The sequence below is a fragment of the Microtus ochrogaster genome, assembly GCF_000317375.1.
Source record: "Microtus ochrogaster isolate Prairie Vole_2 chromosome 14 unlocalized genomic scaffold, MicOch1.0 chr14_random_2, whole genome shotgun sequence".
Lineage (NCBI taxonomy): Eukaryota > Metazoa > Chordata > Mammalia > Rodentia > Cricetidae > Microtus > Microtus ochrogaster.
Window position 1 is genome coordinate 12959292 of NW_004949097.1, and position 16954 is coordinate 12976245.

Below are 16954 nucleotides of genomic sequence, written 5' to 3' on the forward strand. Positions count from 1 at the left end.
GTAGTCACACATCCGCCTATGATGGCATGCCCCGTACCTGTGATGTAGTGTGGGTTTAGGCCTGTAGTCACACATCCGCCTATGATGGCATGCCCTGTACCTGTGATGTAATGTGGACTTTAGGTCCGTAGTCACATATCTGCCTATGATGACATGCCCCGTACCTGTGACGTAGTGTGGGTTTAGGCCCGTAGTCCTCTGTCTACATTCCCTGTTACTTCCTCACCAGTTACACAGGAACAATCCCAAGGGAGCAACTGCAGAAGAGCCGCAGAGTTCCTCTGGCCCTGAGAAAAAGAAGCCTGTGATCTCGTCTCTCTCCAGCCAAGTGCTGGGCATGTGAGACACGAAAGGACCTCTGGGTTAATACAGCACCCAGGGCTGGAGAGATTGCTCAGTGGTTAGAGCACTGGCTGCTCTTCCAAAGGATCCAGGTTCAGTTCTCAGAGCCCACCTGGTGGCTCCAGTTCCTGATGATCCTCTGCCCTTCTCTGGTCTCTACTGGCATTGGACAAGCACACGGTGCACGGACACACATACAGCACTCACACATACATATAAATAAATAAATGTAAAATTGTTTTCTCTTTAAAGGTGTGTTGAGAAAAGCCAGGATATCTGCATATTTGTAGCAAAGAACAAAGTCCACTGTTTACAGTCCTGCTATGGGAACAATTTTTAAAATTATAATGGGGATGACAGCTAAGAAACCTGCACATCTTTAAATGCCAAAAAAAAAAAAAGTGCTCCACAGGTTAAAATAAAAAAATCTGGTAGGACATAAAGACTCTTGCTTCCTTCCTAGCACTTGTGAGGCAGAGCTGGAAAAATGACTGTTGATTGGAGACCAGCCTGAGACCACACAGGGAGACCCTATGTCTACAGCATCAAACACAAAACGACAGTAAAGAAAGAAAAATTAAACCAAGAGGCAGAAATGCAAGAGGCCATGGCTGGAACAACACAATCTGCATTTTTATGTCCACTCGTGGAGGAATCAGAAGCGGAACCATGTGACGCATCTCATGTCCCACACTGAACACATAACAGCTTAAGAGACGTGTTAGTTGAACTACCCAAATAAAGCAAGAGATAAAATAAGGACCCCAGGGTTTCTGTCACTCTAAGAGACTACTAGGATTGATTGAGGTCAGAGTGCCAACCGCTGGTCACCTGGCAGCTTTCAAAGACCTTAATGTGTAGCTACAACTATGCCCTTAACTGGTCATGTAATCTGGGTTCTCGGTAGGATAGCAATGGCTGAAATCACACACACACACACACACACACACACACACACACACACCCTTCACTTCCTAATCAGAAACCCTGTGACTGGACAGGGAAGGAAACAGAAGCTGCAGCTGGTTCTACCACCCTGCCACACTATCATGCCGCTACCCCGCTATCCCAGCATCCTGCTACCTCGCTATCCCAGCACCCTGCTACCCCGCTATCCCAGCACCCCGCTACCCCACCACCCAACAATACACCCCACCCCTACCCTCAGAGCACCTGACTATGGATGCAGTCAGAAATACGGATATCTACTAGGAGCTGTGGCATCAACATGGGGAGAGTAGGGCTTATAATAGGAAAAAATGAAAAACCAGGTGATTGTAGTTTGCCCTAAGGTGACAAAACCTATTCAGCAGAGCCTCTGTCCTCCACAAGTGCAGCACACACACATACACACACATGCACACATACACAATGCACACTTACACACATACACACACACGCACACTTGCACACATACACACATGCACACTTATACACATATACATACACACACATGCACACTTACACACGCATACACACACATGCACACATACACAATGCACACTTATACACATATGCACACTTACACACATATACACACATGCACACTTACACACATGCACAATTACACACATATACATACACACACATGCACAATTACACACATATACATACACACACATGCACACATACACATATACACACTTACACACATACACACGCACACACACATGCACACTTACACACATGCACACTTATACACATATACATACACACACATGCACACTTACACACATATACATACACACATGCACACTTACACACATATACATACACACATGCACACTTACACACATATACATACACACACATACACACACATGCACTTACACACACATGCACACATACACAATGCACACTTACACACACATGCACACTTACACACATGCACACTTACACACATGCACACTTACACACATATACATACACACATGCACACTTATACACATATACATACACACACATACACACACATGCACACTTACACACATGCACACATACACATATGCACACTTACACACATATGCACACTTACACACATACACACGCACACACATGCACACTTTTACACACATATACATACACACATGCACACTTACACACATATACATGCACACTCATGTGCACACAATGCACACTTACACACACATACACACATGCACGTGCACGTGCGCACACACACACACACACACAGGGTAGTGAGTCACTGGGAGCACACCCTAACCCTGTCCCCCTGCTCACAGGCGCCTGCCATCTATACTATGCCACTGTCATTCCAAAGCAGCAGAATCCAGACTGTAGAAATGAAGCCTGCCTCCAAAACAGTGAAGACAAACTAGTTCCCTCCGTGCAACTGAAAATATCAAATATCTTCCTACAAAAATAGGACACTGGCTTTATATTCCATGCCCTTAATTAAACCATCACAAAATTAAGTGTAATTATTTCTCAGTAGTTGAAACGTCTCACTCCTAAATTTTGAAAAAATTATTTTATAAGACAGAATCCTTAGTTACCAAATTACATATTAATTTTTAAAAATCAATGGAGTGGTTTGCCTTAGAACTTAAGCCTCGTGAGATGTGCCAGGCAGTTTCTGGAAGCATCTTTGAAGTTTCTACATAATCTGCGTATCTCACGTACAGCGTTGTTTGTATTGACAGGACAATTAAAATCTCAGGTTAAACATTATTAGATATTGCCCACATGTGAAAGAAATAGCAGGCTTTTCTAAACGGCAGCAGGTATAAAGATGTCAGTGTTTGTCAAGTAAAATCCCACAGGACCTTCCTACTGTGTCTTACTTCATTAGATTTAAACTCACGCAGAACCCACTGAAGTCCACGTCACTGGGCTGGCCTGGAGTGCCCTTTGAACATCATTCACCAAGGGCCAGAAAATTCTATCAGGGGACATTGCAACGACTTCTGTAACCGCCCTCTGAAAGCCTGTTGACAGGGGAGTGCAGGGTCAACCACACTAGCTGCCTGACCTCTGCAGTTCTATGACCTTCCTGAGCCTCCGAGAAGTCCACTTCAAAAGACAGCTATCCAATCAGAGCCGCAAGCTCCACCCAACTGTCTTCGACTTGGACTCTGCCTTGCCAGTCATCTCAACACTATTATCTCACAACTAGAGAATGACACATTCTGCAAGCCCATTCTAAAGAAACTTGACTTCCACATCAGCAGCAAGAAAGCAGTGAGCCCGGGAAGCAGCACTGGCGCCACCGAGCAGGCCGCAGTGACAGCGCTCACGCTCATGCTTCTGCCTGAAGTTAGCATGTGAAAGCCAGGAGTCGAAGGCAGGAGGAGGGTTCTGGCTTTGGACACAAGTGCTCTCTGCTTCTTGAGTTGCTCACTTCTGGTCTCAACAGTGCCTAAAGACAAGGCCACAGCTGTGGAAGCTGACCACCCAACCCTTCTAGTATTTGTTCCCTATGTCACCCACCTGTAACCTTGCCGGGTCAGAAACAGAGTCTGTCCTAGCCCTTGAACTCTTGCCTAATCTGGGTGGTGCTAGTTACTGCATCAGCTAATTATCTGGTGAATGCGGTCATTACAGCTTTGCCATGCTAAGCACTTTGCCTCTCTTACCTCCTTCCTCCCCGCCCCCTTATGGAGAAACCACTGGGTCCACTTTTACACCGAGGAGATGGAAGCCCAGACAGATGTCCTAACCTGGCTAGGGACAGAAGGTTTGCAAGTCAAAGGGTGGGGGTTACAGCCTAAACCTCCTGTTTCTAGAGACCCTCTGGTTAGCTACTAACTGGAAGACACCTTCCATGTCCACCAAGGCTCAAGAGCAAGTCTGACAGAATTCATCGGCAAAGCCCTATCCTGGACCCAAACTGCACTTGGGGTATGAATTCTCTCAGAACAACTCGACCCAGTGGAAATATGCGTAAATTATTCCACACTTCAATCTCAGGAGTAACACAGATGGACAAGATAGGCGATTACAACTTCCTTCCTCCCTGAAGTCTGGGGGACATGCGGGAAGAACAGAAACTGCAACTTCCAGGGAAGGCACAGGCAGTAACACTGTCACCAAAAAGATCTCCCTCACAGCCCAGGGGACAGGACTCCAAAATTTAACAGCGAGCAGCCACCAGCCTCAAGTCTCCCGGATTAGACAGTCTAAAGAGCCAGGGTGGTGAAGTAACCCAAAACCACCTGTGTACTAGAATATATCGCAGGGCACAGTTAACTATGCATCGGCACGCACACCGTGTAGGAAATTTCTAGAAATCAGAAAAGGTTCTACTTAACCAGCACGCCGGTTTTCTGTAGGATATACATATGTATTTCCCCAATTCAAACGCCAACTCGAATCTCGAGAGCCTGCCTAACTGTTCACTTCGTTAGGCTAAGATGGAAAGAGGAAAAGAAGGTTAAAGTTCTAGAACCCGGCTGCCCACGAGGCCAGTTCTGGCAAAGCCAAAGGGGTGAGTCTTCCCTTGGCAAGGCCAAAAGGAAATTACTTCAGCAAAGAGGGGCTGGTGATCTCCTTGAGCCGGACAGCCACTTTAGCACTGTGCGACATCGTCTGCTTTCCTGGCCAACGCCAGGGACCTCAACCCACCGCTCTTTCCTTTCCAACCGGGCGCTGAGAAGGGCGGTGGGGAAGACAAGGAGAAAACATACATTTTAGTCAAAACAAGGCAGGAGACGCCAGGGAAGGCAGCCTCGCGGGGCCTGTCCGGGGCGTGCGAACCACTTCCTCTTCTCGGATGTGTCTCGGGCTGGAGATTACGAAGTTGCTGAGAAGCGCTCGCGGCTTCCTGCGCGCGGGGACCTAGGGAACCCGGGGCTGCCCCAGGCGCAGACCCCGGACACGCCGCGCGGGAGGGACCGGGACCAGGACAGGCTGGCGCTACCCAGTGCGCGTCCTGCTTACCCCAGGGTGCTGATGAAGCCGTTGACCGAGCCCTCCGCGTAGAGGGACACGATGTCCCCAATGTAGAGGAAGCTGGACATTTTGTCAGACATGCTGCTTCACGCTCCTGTGGCCGTCCCCGCTGTCTCCGCTGCGCGCAACGGTGAGCTCAGAAAAGTGGGGTCCAAGGAGTCCGAACGGCTCAGCCTGGCGCGCAGCAGCGAGGCCACTGCTGGGGACACCGCGATGGCCCCGCGCCGCCGTCGCCGCCTCTGCCCTGCCGTAGGTTTCCTGTTCCTGGCGAAGTTCTGTCCTACACCTTCGCTCCTCCTCCCTGGCCCGCGCTCCCTCCGCGGCCCCACAGTGCGCGCCCGGCTCAAGCAGAGCCTCTAGGTCCCCTCGGGGGACTCTCTGGACCAGGTGGCGGTGCCCACGGACCGAGGGGGCGGGGAGGAGCCCCGGGAGGGGGGCGCGCGACCAATCAAGCCTAGGCGGCCGGGGGCGGAGCGGGTCCGGGGCGGGGCCAGCTCCCGGAGGATGGGCCACTCTGAAGCGGCCCGGACAGAGGCTCAGGAACCACGCTGGGCGGCGCTGCAGGGGCGGCAGGGACAGGGCAGGCCAGGAACAGGGGCTCTGGGCTCGGAGCGTTCTTGGAGGGGTGGCCCCGGGGTGCACAGCAACAATCTGGAGGGACTTGGGAAAGGGAGGGAAGACGAGACGGTGAGCTCAGGAGGGACCTAGCTGGGCTGGGAAAGGGTACAGTGCAGCCAACGTAGAGGGGTGGACCCAGAGCACACAGCGACAATCCCTATTTGCGAAAGGTAAGGGACTTGGAGGGGGTTGACCCAAGGGCTTGAGTGAAACCGGCCTTGAGGGACACCGACTGGGAAGAGGGTGCAGGCAGCCGCTCTGCATGGGGCGGGACCTGGAGCGCAGTGACCCGTCCGGCTGAGATCATGAGCCTGCAAGCACTGGCGGACCGAGGCCACTGTGGTGTTCGCGCGGTGCAGAGGCCGGAAGACCCCTGACGGTGGAAAGCTGGAGTCGGGGTGGATGTATATTTGGGTGGGGAAGTTGTTGTTTGAGAGGAGAAAGGGTTGTGGAAGACACACAGATAAAAAAGAGGAGCTAAAGGGAGGCGGGAATGAGGGAGCGCTCCTGTAGAGTGTGTTCTTGGGTCCGGTTTTTCTCAAGTTTATGGTGGGGAAAAAGGATCCAGCAGCCGCAGCTGCCGCGGTGACCACCCTGGCGACCGTCAGTAGGTCACCTATGCCAGTGAAGGCTCAGCAGGGCTGAGCTTTGTAACTCCATGTGAAGGTAACTGTGGGTTCCAGCTGCAGGAGCAGGTGGCAGCCCTTGTAGCCCCGGAGATGGAGGAGGGACACAAGTCGTGGGTGTCCCCTCTGTTGCGTGTCTAACTCTTAGAGCGCAGTTTTAGAAGTGTTTGTCCTACCCTGCAGAAGCGTGGACGAGGTGAACACCGTTGTGACCGTGACACTGGTCACTCAATAAAAATTAAAAAATGCTGCCCAAGCAATCAGTATAGAGCAAGGGATGTGGGAAAGCAGACAGAATGGGCAGGGGCATAAGCCAAACTGCCGCTGACAAAAATGCAGAGTTTACGAGTATCCTTTTGCCTTACAGTTCAAAGATGGTTAGGGCGGAGAGGCGTTTAGGAAGCCTCCAAGGTAGCATAGAATAATCAGGAAAGGGCAGAGTCTCAGTGCGAGACAAAGCCTACCCCTCCTGGACTCAGCAAGAAGCTGACCATTTATGCACTCCCACTGCCTCTCCCCCTCCCCCTCTTTCCACCTGAGCCCACAGAAAACAGGAATTTAGGAAGTTCCCTATCCATGATGGGAGTCACCCTGTCTATGTTCGTGGTGTTAGTGTTGGGAACCCTCCAAATGATGGGCCCTGAGTCCTAAAGTCTCGAGGTGATTGATGGCCCTGGGATGGAGGTGGCTGTTATTCAGGGGACTTGCATGCTGTGTTCTATGATGGTCCTTGCTACCATCCAACACACGCTTAACAGCTACTGACCTAAATCCTGAAGGCTCCCTAACACAGGCAGGGTGACTTGAACAAAGGAGGTATGAATATTTACACTGACAAACTGATGAAGCCTCAGGCTGGGTTCCCGAGTTCTGGTTCCTAGTAAGATCAGCCTTGACCTGGAGTAGGGTCTCCTAAAAACCAAGAGGTCAGAGGTCCAGGAAAGAAGTCCAGTTGCCTAGGGTATGACACCATCTTCCTGAGGCACCTCTCAACACCTTTCTGCCATCTTCTGTTATTTCTGCACTGTGTCTGTGTGTGTCTGTGTGTGTCTCTGTGTGTGTGTATTATGTGGATGTGTCTTTTGTTATTTCTATACTCTGTGTATGTGTGTTACATGGGTGTGTCTGTCTTTTATCTCTGCACTCTCTGTGTGTGTCTGTATGTTACATGGATGTGTCTTTTATTGTTTTGGTTGTCCGTATGTGTGTGTGTTACACGGGTGTGTCTTTTGTTATTTCTGTACTCGTTTGTGTGTTACATGTGTGGTATAAACACTGTATATACAACTGTAGAGGCCAGAGTTTGGCATCAGGATGTTTTCCTCAGCTGCTTTTCCACCTTGCTGCTTTGTTGCTGTTGTGTGGGAAGTTTAAGGGGCATTTGTTTGTTTTGAAGCAGGGTCCCTCACTGAACCAGAAGCTTACCATCAGGTAGCTAACTGCCCAGTGAGGCTAAGGGTCATCACATGTCCAAACCCAGTTACAGGGTTATCTGTGCCTGTCATGATGCCCAGCTTTTACATAGGTCTTGGGCCTCAGCCACAGCGAGCACTTCACCCCAGAACCACACCCCAGGCTGGCTCACCACACTAGAAAAATCCTGAGAGTGGTCAGCATCTGACTTGCTCACCCTTCATGGGGTCCTGAGGGCTGGTGTGTGGCTCAAGGGCAGAGCACTGACCAAACATGCACAAGGCCCTGGGTTTTAGCTCTAGTACTACAATTTAAATAATGGACTGATAAAATAATATTTTGTGGTTTTCATATTTATTTTATTTTTATTTATTCTCTTGGTTTTTTTGAGACAGGGTTTCTCTGTATAGCCCTGACTGTCCTAGAACTCACTCTGTAGACCAGGCTGGCCTGGGACTTACAAAGATCCACCTGCCTCTGCCTCCTGAGTGATGGAATTAAAGGCATGTGCCATCACCATCCAGCTAATAAATATTTTATGGTTATTATCTCAAATGAAGAGTAGATGTTAAGAGTACGAGGTTAGCCAAATGACAGTCAGTCTCCTGTGCCACTGAAACCATGAATCACTTCAGCAAAAGTGACAGTCACCAGCCCTAAAAATCAATAGAGGCAATAAACCAGGCAGAGTGTAATATCTGAGACATTTATTCAAGGGGTTGAATGTATTAAAAATGAACTTCCTGCCGGGCGGTGGTGGCGCACGCCTTTAATCCCAGCACTTGGGAGGCAGAGGCAGGCGGATCTTTGTGAGTTCGAGACCAGCCTGGTCTACAAGAGCTAGTTCCAGGACAGACTCCAAAGCCACAGAGAAACCCTGTCTCGAAAAAACTAAATAAATAAATAAATAAATAAATAAATAAATAAATAAATAATAAAAAATAAAATAAAAATGAACTTCCTGTAAAGAGTCCAATTCAGCGATCAGTTTGCCAGAGTCATCCAGGTTTCGCAAGCTGTCCCCTGTAGCATGAATTCTAATTGGCATTAATAACAAAACCCAGAGTCAGGTATCTGGGAGGTGAAAGCTGAGAGAGGCAGAGCCGCTAGTCCTTACCTCTACAAAATCTCCTCAGACTGAATGCTCAGACTGAGTCCTCAGAATGCATCCGAGCTCGGTCTCCTCCCGCCTTATATTGGTCTCTCTGCCCAGTCATATCCCTCCACTTCTCTAGTGCTGGGATTAAAGCTGTGTGCCACCACTGCCTGGCTGTTTCTCTTTGAGACTGGATCAATCTCTTGTAGCCCAGGGTGGCCTTGAACTTGCAGGATCTGTCTGCCTCTGTCTCCCGAGTGCTGGGATTAAAGGTGTGTGCCACCACTGCCTGGCCTCTATGGCTAACTGGTGGCTTAGCTCTGCACTCTGGTCTTCAGGCAGGCTTTATTTGTTAGATCACAAACAAAATATTAGTATAGTCCCATCACTGAATGTGTGGTGAATTGCTTTCCTCTCTTCTTTCCCTTGCAATGAATATAATTTTAAAAATACAGCTGGCTTACTGAGCAGTCTGATTTATGAGGTTCATACCGAATTTACACATTTGACTGCTTAATAAGTCATCAAGGACCGCTTTTGGGCTTTTGGCTTCTTCTTGTTAAAATATACCCTAGGAACTAGGGTGATGGCTCAGCTGGTAAACGGACTACCAGACAAGGATGAGGAAATGAGTTTGAATCCCCAGTACCCACATAAAATCGCGGGAATGACAACACATGTCTACACTGGGAAAGAAGCAATCAGGAAGACACCAGAACCAGTTGGCAAGCCAGTCTAGCTGATCTAGGTACAGTAAGATCTAGGTACATCTCAAAAGACCAAGGCAGAGAGCACTCAAAGATACTTTACACTGACTTCTGCCTCGTGTACACATAAATACACATGTGTATGTGAACACGGGATGCACATAACACATACGTAGGCACAAGCATGGTGGCACACACCTGCAATTCCAGCGTTTAGGAGGCTGAGGAAGGAGGATCAGGAGTTCCAGGCCACCCTATGCTGCATGATGAGAAATTGTCACCATCCTCAGAAAAAAAGGAAGGCAGGAATGCACAAGCACACGCGTGTCCCAGTCCCATTTAAAATGCTAACCTTGTCTCCTCTAGGCCTCTTCGGATCAGGAGTCGGCTCTGAGGCAGGAGGCTGTATCAGTGACTGTCCGCAGTGCTATGACTTAAGAATGGAAGGATTGTTTAGGCCCACGGTGCGAGGCTGCAGACCATGATGGCAGGAAAGCCGTGGCAGCAGAAGCACAAGAGGCTGACCCCATGGCATTTACAGTCAGGAAGCAGAGGGACATGAATGCTTCTCCTCTTGCTTTCCCTCGTACAGGAGTCTGGTCCTGAGATGCGCTGTCCACATTCCGTTCTCAGTTATCTGATCTAAAAGCTTCTGCGCAGGCGTGCCCAGGGGTTTATATTCTATATTCTACCCCAGGTATTCTATACCCTATCGGCCATCCATGTTATCGAGCACTAACTCTTCACATGTTAGCTGCTGGGGCATTGTGATGGGAACTGGAACCCGGGTGGACCAAGAGTCAGGCATGTGATTTACATCCCCTTGGACCTCTGCACACTTGGCCAATGCGGAAGAGTAGCAGTGGCTACTAGCCAGGTGGGTCCCAAATGTGGGTTCTCTGCTTCACACAAAAAGTGAGGTCACAATTGCTACAGAACTCTGCAGCACACAGTTCCCTGAAATGGAGGAGTGGGAGCCAGACAGACTGGCCACTTCCAGGCCCTCTTGAATCTACCCCCAGTGCTGCGGATTCTGCTAAGGTTGCCTCCTTTTTACCTTTGGAGATTTGAGTCCTCCTTGTGGCAGGTCAGCCTGTTCACAAGACCTGCGCTGAAAAGGTCCCCGTGACTGGGGGGATGTTGTGCTGGGTTGAATGAGAATGTCCCGAGAGGCTCAGATGTTTGAATACTTGGTCCCGAGTTGGCAGACTGTTGTAGAATATTAGTTTAAGATGTGTTACATTCATTTATGCTGTGGAATATTTATTCAATGATACAAAGATGTGTTGCATTCTTTTATGTTGCATTTGTTTAACACTGTGAAGCTGTGTTACTTTGCCTGACTAAAACACCCCATTGGTCGAATAAAGAGCTGAATGGCCAATAGCTTGACAGGAGAAAGAATAAATAGGAGGAGAAATCTAGGGAAGAAAGTCAGGAGCAAGAAAAGGAGAAGGAGAGAAGGATGCCAGGGGCCAGGCACAGAGTAAGAAGGAAAGAAAGACATACAGAATAAAGAAAGGTCAAAAGCCCAGAGGCAAAATGTAGAAGAAAAGAAACAGGACAAGTTAAGAAAAGCTGGCTACCCGGGCAGTGGTGGCGCACGCCTTTAATTCCAGCACTCGGGAGGCAGAGGCAGGAGGATCTCTGTGAGTTCGAGGCCAGCCTGTTCTACAAGAGCTAGTTCCAGGACATGAACCAAAAAGCTACGGAGAAACCCTGTCTCGAAACATCCAAAAAAGAAAAAAAAAGAAAAGAAAAGCTGGCTAGAAATAAGCCAAGCTAAGGCCAAGTATTCAAACGTAAGAATAAGAGCTGGGAGCTGGGTGGTGGGTCCCCAAAGAGTAAAAAAGACCAACTACAGCGGAGCTGTTGGGTAGATTTATGAGGTGTGGCCTTGATGAGGAAGTATGTCCCTGGGGTGAGCTTTGAGGTTTCAAAGTCATTCCCATTCCACTGGCTCTGCTTCCTGACTGTAGTGTGAGATATAAGCTCTCATCATGGATGTGAGCCCTCATTGATGGGGAGAGTCTTCTGTTTCGTGTTAATTTCATTGGTTAAATAAAGAGACTGCCTTGGCCCTTTGGACAGAAAATTAGGTAGGTGGAGTAAACAGAACAGAATGCTGGGACAAAGAAGCCAAGGCTGGCAGTCGCCATGACTCTCCTATCCGAGATGGATGCCCATTAGACTCGTCCCAGTAAGCCACACTCAAGTGGCAATAAGGATATTAGAAATGGGTTAGATCAATATGTAAGAGCTAGCCAATAAGAGGTTATAACTAATGGGCCAGGCAGTGTTTAAAAGAATACAGTTTCTGTGTAATTATTTCCGGGGCTAAGCTAGCCATGTGGGATTTAGGCGGGAACGTAGCCCGCCGCTCCTTCTACACCTCCTCATACATGTGAACCCTCGTCATAGATGGGAGCCCTCATCATAGATGGGAGCCCTCGTCATACATGTGATCATACATGTGAACCCTCGTCATAGATGTGAACCCTCGTCATAGCTGGGAGCCCTCATCATAGATGTAGTGAGCTCTTCTCATGTTAGCATATGAGGAAGCTTCCCGCTCCACCAGCACGTCTGCCGTATACTGCCATGCTGCCTCCACCATTATGGACCATAAGCCCAAACAAACTCTTTCTTCTGTAAGTTGCCTTAGTCGTGCACGTTTTATCAAAGCAACAGAAACATAACTGATGGATGTCTAGCGGCCATTCTGGGAGTCTTGATAATTTTGAACAAGAGAATGCATTTTTGGTTGGCTCTGCCCCCTGAACATTATATAGTCTTCCCTGGATTCCTGCATCCACCACTCCAGAGAGGGGTGCAGAAACTGCGCCATGGACTCCCTTAGTCCACGGATCTCTCCTCCCAAACCAGCACCAGTGCCCATCTCAGATCTCAAATATCCACCAGTCTGATGTCCCAAGTCACCTGGTACTAGGAGAATGACTACCAGGCTCTTTCTCTCTGCTTGCTGCCATTATCACTCTGTTAGCTTCCCTCTTCCATGGAGATGGAAAGGCCGTACCACTCCTAAGATGGGGATATGGCTCAGTGATAGAGCGTTTGCCTGGTGCTCTGGATTTGATCTCAGTACTAACTAGAAAGGTACAGTTCCATGAATACACAGTAATTAATTTATAAGCACATGGTTCATTCTCTAATACATATAAATTATCTAACGTTTTGTAGACTTTTAGACTAAAACCAATGTACACTTTGACCTTTGGATTCAGGCTAGCAAGGGAAATTGAATGGCTACTTGGAAAATATAGCCAACCTCAACCACAATCCGCTCAGGCTCTTCAAGGTAGATCACAACCCTGTGGTCACCACCCCTTCACTCACCCATTACACCCCACTAAGTACAGCTTGAATGGGCTTAGCACAACTTCCTGGTCCCAGTGGGTCCTGAAGAGCCCACTATGGTGTTTTCCAGAAAAGCTTGTTAGACATTAGCCTTGTTTGCTCGGGTCCTCAGGCCGGGCGTCCGGTGCCTTGGAGTCTGGACGTACAGTTTATCCTAGGGCTGTAAAAGGCGACAGAACCTGAAGAGCTGCTTATACTGCATCCGCTGTGAGGAAACAGGCATGCTAGCGATCAGTTATCTGTCTTATTTCTCTTCAGTCCGAGACTCAGTACCATAGGATAGAGTCGCCACATTCAGAGTGGGTCTCCTCTCCACTGTGGAACACCTCTCCGGAAACACCTTAAGCACACCTGGGTGTGTCTCCTAGGCTCAGGTTGACAGTGAAGATCTACCACACGGATAAATGTGGGCAGGGCTTGGGAGATGGGGCTCACACATACCTTGACCAGCACACAGGCCTCCCTGCAGACATTATTTGTTCTCGGTGTGTTTGCTGCTGTTGTTTTAATAACCTCAAATACACAAAAGATTTTTCAAAAGAATATATCAAATTCATCAATTTGTGTAATTTGCCACATGGGTTTTATGGCTGTCTGCACACCCAGATTCAGGAGGGGCTGGAGGCCAGCAATGCCCACCTCTCTGTTGAACATGGATCAGGGTGAGCTCTGCACAGCACCAGCAATGCGCACCTCTCTCCTGAACACGGAGCCGGGTGGGCTCGGCACAGCAGCAGCAATGCGCACCTCTCTCCTGAGCACGGAGCCGGGTGGGCTCTGCACAGCAGCAGCAATGCGCACCTCTCTCCTGAACACGGAGCCGCGCTCGGCACAGCAGCAGCAATGCGCACCTCTCTCCTGAGCACGGAGCTGGATGGGCACTCACAGCAGCAGCAATGCGCACCTCTCTCCTGAACACGGAGCCGGGTGCGCTCGGCACAGCAGCAGCAATGCGCACCTCTCTCCTGAGCACGGAGCCGGGTGGGCTCGGCACAGCAGCTCACCCATAGCGCTCAGGTCTTCACAGCGCATCCCCTCTGTATCCTCCACGCAGAAAAGGGATTTTAAATATAATATCCTCTTTTAGAAATATATTTTATTTTATATGTGTGAATGTCTTGCCTGTGTGTATGCCTGGGCACTAGAAGCATACCTGGTGCCCCCAGAGGCCAGAGGAGGGCATTGGATCCCCTGGGACTAGAGTTACAGACGTTTGTGAGACACCATATGGGTGCTGAGAATTAAATCCACATCTTCTTCACATGCATAACCTAGATTTAAGGACTTATTTATTTGTTGGGTGTGTGTCTGTGTGTGCGTGCAAAGGACAGATGAGTGTGGCAGGTTCCCTCCTTGCTCACCCTCTACCTTTTCCTTTTAGGCAAAGGTTTCTCCCTGAGGCTGGGGCTCTCTCATTCTCAGCCGGGCTAGAATGCAGCAAGCTCCAGCAAGCTTCCTGTCTCCACCCCTGGCCCCTGGAGCTGGGATTACAGGTGTGTGCAGGAAACCTGTTTGGTTCTGTGGTTGCTGGGATACAAACCCTGGTCCTCAAGATTGCACATAAAATGTTCTTAACCACTGATCCAGAACACAGATTGGAAACTGCATACTCTACACATGCGTGTGTGTGTGTGCATGTATGTGTGCGTATCATGAAATTAAAAAGAGGGCTCATGAGAGGGAAGGGAGCAAACCCAAGGGAGGTAGGAAATGGACTATCTGTGATCAGAAGAAGTTGGAGTTTCCCTGTGGGAAAAAAGGAAACCTGGAGCAGAAGAATGGGGCGTGGGAGGGAATGGGGGCCTATGAATGAGAACCAAGTACCGTGACGTAAATGTATGACATCACCATAATGAAACCCATCACATTGTAATGACAACCTGGACAGTTAATTTTTAATGGTGAGAAATATTCTCCCACCTAGTTTGTAGGATCACAGTTCTCCACATACTGACACCCCTCAGACTTTCATCTGACCACAGCATCTCGGCCCTGCAAGACCTATCGAGGATGCTGCAGCCAGAAGCACTGTGTTCAGGAGGAACACAAGGTATCAATTTTTGGAATATTGTAAAGCATCATGATCATGGGTGTGTATAGCTCAACAGGAGAGCATTTGCTGAGCATACAGGAGGCCTTGGTTTTGATCGCCAGCGCAGAAGAATGAAGAAGAGGAGGAGAAGGAGGAGCAGGAGAAGGGGAAAAGAATAAACTAGAATTGAGATTCATCAAAATATTAACAAGAATACCAGTTCGCGAATTAACTCTTTGTCAATATTTATGCAAATAGTGAACCCTGGGACCTCATTTTCCCTATGTGGAGAGTGAGCACAATATGATGCCTACAGTAATGGTCTAGATTAGAAAATACGTTTAATGGCTTTGGCATGGCAGACCCTGGCATAAAGCAAGTGCTCAAACAGATGCTAGTTGTTAAGACAATGGGTGTCACAGGTACCTCACAACCAGATGTCACCACCAGAGCAAAATGCCACTGGTGCCTGAGCCCCTGCCAGCACTACCTCCAGAGACTTCCTCAACAGCTCTTCCATACACACGCCAGACCATCTGGGAACACGGGCGAGCTCTTGCTAATTGCTGGCGTGTGGGTTCTCTCAGAGACATCTGATCTCCTTTAATGCATGCAAAAGAAATCACTTTTTTAAACAGGCCGACATAACAAAGGAGTATTGTGACACTAAAATAAATAAATAAATAATACATTTAATTTTTTTTAAGGAGGCTAAATAACCACCTACAGATGCCCTGTGAGAACGCCAACTTCCACAAGCCAAGGCTTTCTATCTTTTCTCAGAATAGAGCACATAAAACCCACAGAGAGACTGCACTGCTTTGCTTGCATCCCAGGGGAAGGACAGACACGCCTACAAACTCTGTAACACGGACATCAGTGTACACAAAGAATGTCGCGTGGCCAGTCAAGGTTCTAACATACCAAGAGAGATTTGCAAGGCGTGGTCCCATTTCCAAGATCCTTCGGGGGTCTCTGCACTGATCTCAATTGCTCCTATCAGGATTTGAACCCTGGCCTGATGTCCAGAAGCTCCTCGCTGGCTGGTAAAAGCTAACAGGAAGTGAAAGACTTCAGAGAGTCTGCAAAGATGAAAACCGCGTGCAAGGAAGAAACTGGATTGTGTCTGTGTGGAACGCTCATGGTAGCAAGCTTTCTTGTCGGACTGTCTTTGGATCCAGCCCCAAAAGAATGACACAGAAACTTATTATTAAGTATGAAAGCTTGGCCTTTAGCCTAGGCTTGTTTCCAACTAGCTCCTATAACTTAAGTAACCGGAATGTTTGTTAATTCCCCATGGGGCTCCTTGCCCTCCCACAACAGGTTCACATCTGTTCTCTGAGCCTACTGCAGTTCACACTCCGTCCACCCATGGGACAACCCACCGATAGCCACGCTGACAAAGGACCTGACTTAGGTCATTTTCATGTCACTATGACCAAGTCTATCTGACAGATAGACTTTAATGAGGACAGTCAAGTAAGCAACATGATGTCGTATCTAATCATTTTAAATGTCGGCATGGGAATGTAAGCGTGTGTCCTAAGGAAATAAGCTGATGTATCAAAAATACTATCTTCACAGATACACAGAATTGCTAATAAAGTAAATGGTGAACAACAGCAGATCAGTGTTGGCATGAATCTTAGTCCGCAAGTCTTATGAACATGGCTGGAGGGGTGCTGAGCAGCTAAGAGGACACACTGCTCTTGCTGAAGTCCCAAGTTCCATTCCCAGCGTCTATATCAGGGGCGCAAACCACCTTTAACTCCATCCATTCCCAGCGTCTATATCAGGCGCGCAAACCACCTTTAACTCCATCCATTCCCAG

At 48.6% G+C, this 16954-nt stretch overlaps 1 protein-coding gene across 1 annotated transcript in view; it reads right to left on the bottom strand.

Annotated features, from left to right (window-relative positions):
• Itpr2 (inositol 1,4,5-trisphosphate receptor type 2) overlaps nt 1–5614 on the bottom strand; it is a 408993-nt gene extending 403379 nt beyond the window's left edge. The window contains exon 1 of the mRNA XM_005364599.3: nt 5242–5614. Coding sequence (XP_005364656.1) covers nt 5242–5333 — 92 coding nt within the window. The 5' untranslated portion in view covers nt 5334–5614. The remainder of the gene's footprint in view (nt 1–5241) is intronic.
• Between the last annotated feature and the right edge of the window lie 11340 nt (nt 5615–16954).